The 4,336-nt window shown below is 32.8% G+C and overlaps 1 protein-coding gene across 1 annotated transcript; it reads right to left on the reverse strand.

Moving 5' to 3' along the window:
* Positions 1 to 274: 274 nt before the first annotated feature.
* LOC110799676 (cyclic phosphodiesterase) lies at positions 275 to 4,062 on the reverse strand. The gene is made up of 3 exons (XM_022004960.2): positions 3,565 to 4,062; positions 794 to 848; positions 275 to 648 (listed from the first exon to the last, which is right to left on the reverse strand). The coding sequence occupies exons 1-3, from the start codon at positions 3,874 to 3,876 to the stop codon at positions 446 to 448; spliced, it is 570 nt and encodes a 189-aa protein (XP_021860652.1). The 5' UTR covers positions 3,877 to 4,062; the 3' UTR covers positions 275 to 445.
* Between the last annotated feature and the right edge of the window lie 274 nt (positions 4,063 to 4,336).

A 4,336-nucleotide genomic window follows, 5' to 3' on the forward strand; every position in this document is an offset into this window, starting at 1 on the left:
ACATGTGTAGGTATATGATTTCTTGATTTTTTACATTTTTCCCAATTCATTCGCATTACTACCAATTATTACCAGCTGCCAACCTAGATTTTTCACATATTGGGCAATTGACCTGTTATACAAAGCGTGCAGCTAACTAAAATAACACAACAAAATGATCCAATTACACTAAGAAACCTAATATGCGTTGGAAGTAAAATTTATAAAATATTCTATCATATCTAATTATTTTTTGTAAGAATTTTTAGGCTCATGCAGGTCGGAATAATAAAACTATTAACAAAATGTTTCAAGTTTTTAAGCAAGAACACGTAAGTTACAAACTAAGAGCAGTTTGAAATTCTTTTATTGAACGGCACAAGTTGCGTAGTACATCATTAATCCTTGTTCCAGCAACATTTCATCAACAAACACACTAATAATTTAAGATGGAAAAGAGCTCAAATTAGGGTGCGCAAAGCACATATTCTTCCACCTTTACCCAGGACTTGAGAGTCTTATCACTAGGAGTTATGTACAGTTCTAGGCGATCTATCGCGAAGCTCATTGTATCAATCGTGTCATCCAACTTTTTAGCTTCCGCTAGGGCTTCATGCTTCTCTTCATCTGTAAAGTCCGCGTATAGAAGGCTCATGTGTGGCAGGTAAGCTGTCAATTTTTATGTTTATTATAAATCAATTAAATGGTATATATTTTAGACAACATAATACTTAAACCATAATTTTAAAGATAACATAAACAATTTCATATTACATTAAAATCAAAGACAACACTAGCTTAGCTTAGAACTTACGTGTGGAACGGTCGTAACCAAAATGTGCATCAAAATGTTCGCTAATTCCGACCACCTGCATAAAGAATTTAGCATATTTCTTGATTAATGATTCAAAGCAAAATGTTGATACACGTATACCCACCTCTAAAAGATGGGTAACAAATTCATCTCCTAAACTACGGTAATACATACATATACTTTATTTCTAAATAATTGTATATTTTGATTTTTGACACTATTCACTTATCTTATTCTGAGCATAATTTTCTATTAATAAATAAAATTAAATATTATTAAGTAAAATATTATCGGGTTTGTGTCAACGTATATTTTAAATTGACCAACTTTTATAACTTTTGCTAATACCTAATTATGAGGATTATATAGGGAGTAGTATTTATTAAGTTATACATTACGGAGTACATGAAAGTTAAAATAATACAACTATTAAAAAAAGGAAGAAATGTATTGTAAATTCCTAACAGTGCGATAGAGGGGAGAGACAATTCAATGTCCAACGACTCCAACCCATACAATAAGGAGGTGCCCATGGATGTACGTAGACAAATTTTAAGAGATACATGCATGTGGTAATTTGCTAATTTATTACTCCGCAGAACAAGGCCTTAAATATTTGGGTCCAAAAAAATAAATTTTGGTGGGTATGCTTAGAGCCTTAGATTGCCCAATTATTCCCCTAAAAAAAAAAAAGGAGTTTGCCCAATTATACACTTTATATAAGAAAAAAGAACGTGCGGAATATAGTTGCTTGTTTGCTTCTGGATCAGTGTTTGAGGAAATAAAAATCAATAACACCAAATACATAACATGTTAATTTTGTAAATACACTAAACTTTTAAAGGTATCATTTAAAGAATGATGGTAACAAAAATAAGAAAAATGGCACTGTGTATGTGAAAAATTACGTATTTATGTATGATATAAAATAAGAACAATGCTATAAAAAAAATAAGAAAAATGACGTTTTAATGTGAAAAATTGCATGTTTATGTGAAAATGGGTTTGTAGACCACAACCTGTCATGTGTTTTCCAACACATAACAGTGTGCGTCTACGCCGTTCTCATCAGCGGTTAGCAATTAGCACCCACCTAACAACTTTGAGGTCGCTGGTTAGATATCCATTCTCAACCCTTTTTTTAGCTTTTAACAAAAGACAAATTTTAAAAAAACAAATAATAATTACTCCATACATACTCACACCCTACTTCGTATTACACTACGAAATATAATAGGTAGTGTTACTAATTGCTAAATGATTAAGACCACCAAGCTACATCAATCTTAATAGCGGTAACTTACATTTACATCAATCATTTTATAATCTCCACTAACAAATCCTCCAATTCACCATACAAAGTGAAATCACAATTAGCATTACAAACACAAAGTATTTACTCGAAAAAGGATCTTTAAAAAAAAAAAATCCGTACTCTTTGGACAAAGAATCATAAACCCTACTGGTGGATTCTACGAAGTATTTTCTAACCCACCAGCACGGAATAGTTTTGTAAATGGTTCCTAAATCTCACCAACTCTTGATAGATCATATAATTTTTCCTAAGTCTCTTAAACTTTTGTCTCATACTCCATCCGTATTTATTTAAGAGACACACTTGGTCGGGCACAGGTATTAAGAATAAAAATTGAATGAAATAAAGTATTTTTTCTCCGTTCCGCAATAGATGCATCGTTTCTCTTTTGGACACTATTCATTAACTAACGTTGCCAATTATTCTTTTACATTTTGTAAAAACAAACATAGTCAAGTGAGATCTTATTAAATTCGTATTAATGTGAGAATTCCAAGTATCAATTTTTTATAATTTTTACTTATATGCAATTAGAGATATTAATGTTCAAAGAAACAGGTTGGGATACGTGAAAAAAGAAATGATGCATCTATTGCGCGAAACGGATGAAGTAATAAACAAATGGGGTTCGGTAGATATTTTAATAGGTAAAACAAGTGGGGACCATGTCATTTTAAGGGGTGGGATGAGGTGTAGTTCTGAAATTAATTGTTTAATAGGATGTGGAACATAAGATATATTAGATAAATTATTTAATTAGATGGGAGGTTGATAAGTTACTAAAAATAGCAAGTGTATATATCTTAAATAAATACAGCCAAAAAAGACAAGTGTGTCCCTTAAATAAATAAGTAGGGAGTATCATATAAGTAACCCATAACCTAATTAAATCTTGGTATTCTATTAACTGGGATAACTATCAACATGCATCATATTATTAAGAAAACAACCACCACGTCATAAAAGCAAAAAAACCTCAAATTTCCAGAGATTGTCCTATACTGTGCTTCTAAATTTGTATTACAAGCCCTATACAAAAAAACATTATAGATAAAATTGTTTTTAAAAAGCATGTGACCGATCAGCCTGTGCCAGTCAAAAGCAAGAAAATTAGAGTCAACCTTCGGGCAGAAATAGGCTACATATACCCCTTGGGTATGAAATAGTTCCATATCCTGAGCTGTGATTGATTTAGATTTAGTTATTTTAGATTTAAATTTATGGGTAATGATTAAATGTTCTATTTGACAACAAAAAAATCAATTTTAGATTTCTATCTCATAATAATTCTTTTATATGTTCCTTTGTCAAAAAAATTGGATTTTTGTATGCATTCGAGGGTTGCAGACTTGTGAATATGAAGTTGTCAACTATCTTTTGTTTAGTTGGTCAAAGTTTTAGACAGGGATCGATCTGGTATCTAATACTTGGGATAAATTTTTTTTAAAAAAAGTACCTGAGGGGTAGCGTCGAGGCGGAGAAAAACAGACTGCCAGAAAGAGTCACCGGTAGAGACATCCTTAACTTGAGCAGGATAAGCCTTCAACCCATGGCAAGCAGCCCTGAATTTGTCAAGTGCATCTTTACCCTTCAAGTTGATTGGCCCTATAACTGTAAGATGAGGATCAAACTTAGGCCCACCAAATTTTGATCGTAGACCGCTCATCAACTTCTTGATCCTCTTCAATGCGTCCTTTGATGGAGTCGCCCATACTGCGTACGCCCCTTCCTCATCAGATCGCTTGGAATTAACCTTATCTTCAGACATTGTCACAATGTTACTTTTTTGGAATGGATTTATAATTTAAGACTTTGGAATTCATATGTTTTTCAGTATTTTGTTTTTGTATTTATAAGCTTAAACCAATTTTATGTTGCATTTGTTTAATATTTTTCGGGGGACAATTACGGTATTGTAAAAAGAGTTGTATATTTACAAGTGGTATGGAATCTATAAAACGTGTAAAGTCGTATTGCAGTTACCGACTAATCATTAAAATCAAGCATTTCATCTCCTTCTTTGGCCTCTTCTTGCAATTAGAATCTATCCATCTCTATTATATAAAGAACAGCTGAGGGCGTTTTGGTAACTCAACTTTTCGTGTCCCCAAGCAAAAAAGACGAATGTAGCCTTCACACTTTAGTTGCAACCCAAACCCTTCGGCCTTCCGCGGTTCCGCCTTCGCTCTCCCCTCCCGTTTCCTTCTCTCTCCTCCCTCCCTGCAACA

Source organism: Spinacia oleracea, chromosome 5 (assembly GCF_020520425.1).
Source record: "Spinacia oleracea cultivar Varoflay chromosome 5, BTI_SOV_V1, whole genome shotgun sequence".
Taxonomy (NCBI): Eukaryota; Viridiplantae; Streptophyta; class Magnoliopsida; order Caryophyllales; family Amaranthaceae; genus Spinacia; species Spinacia oleracea.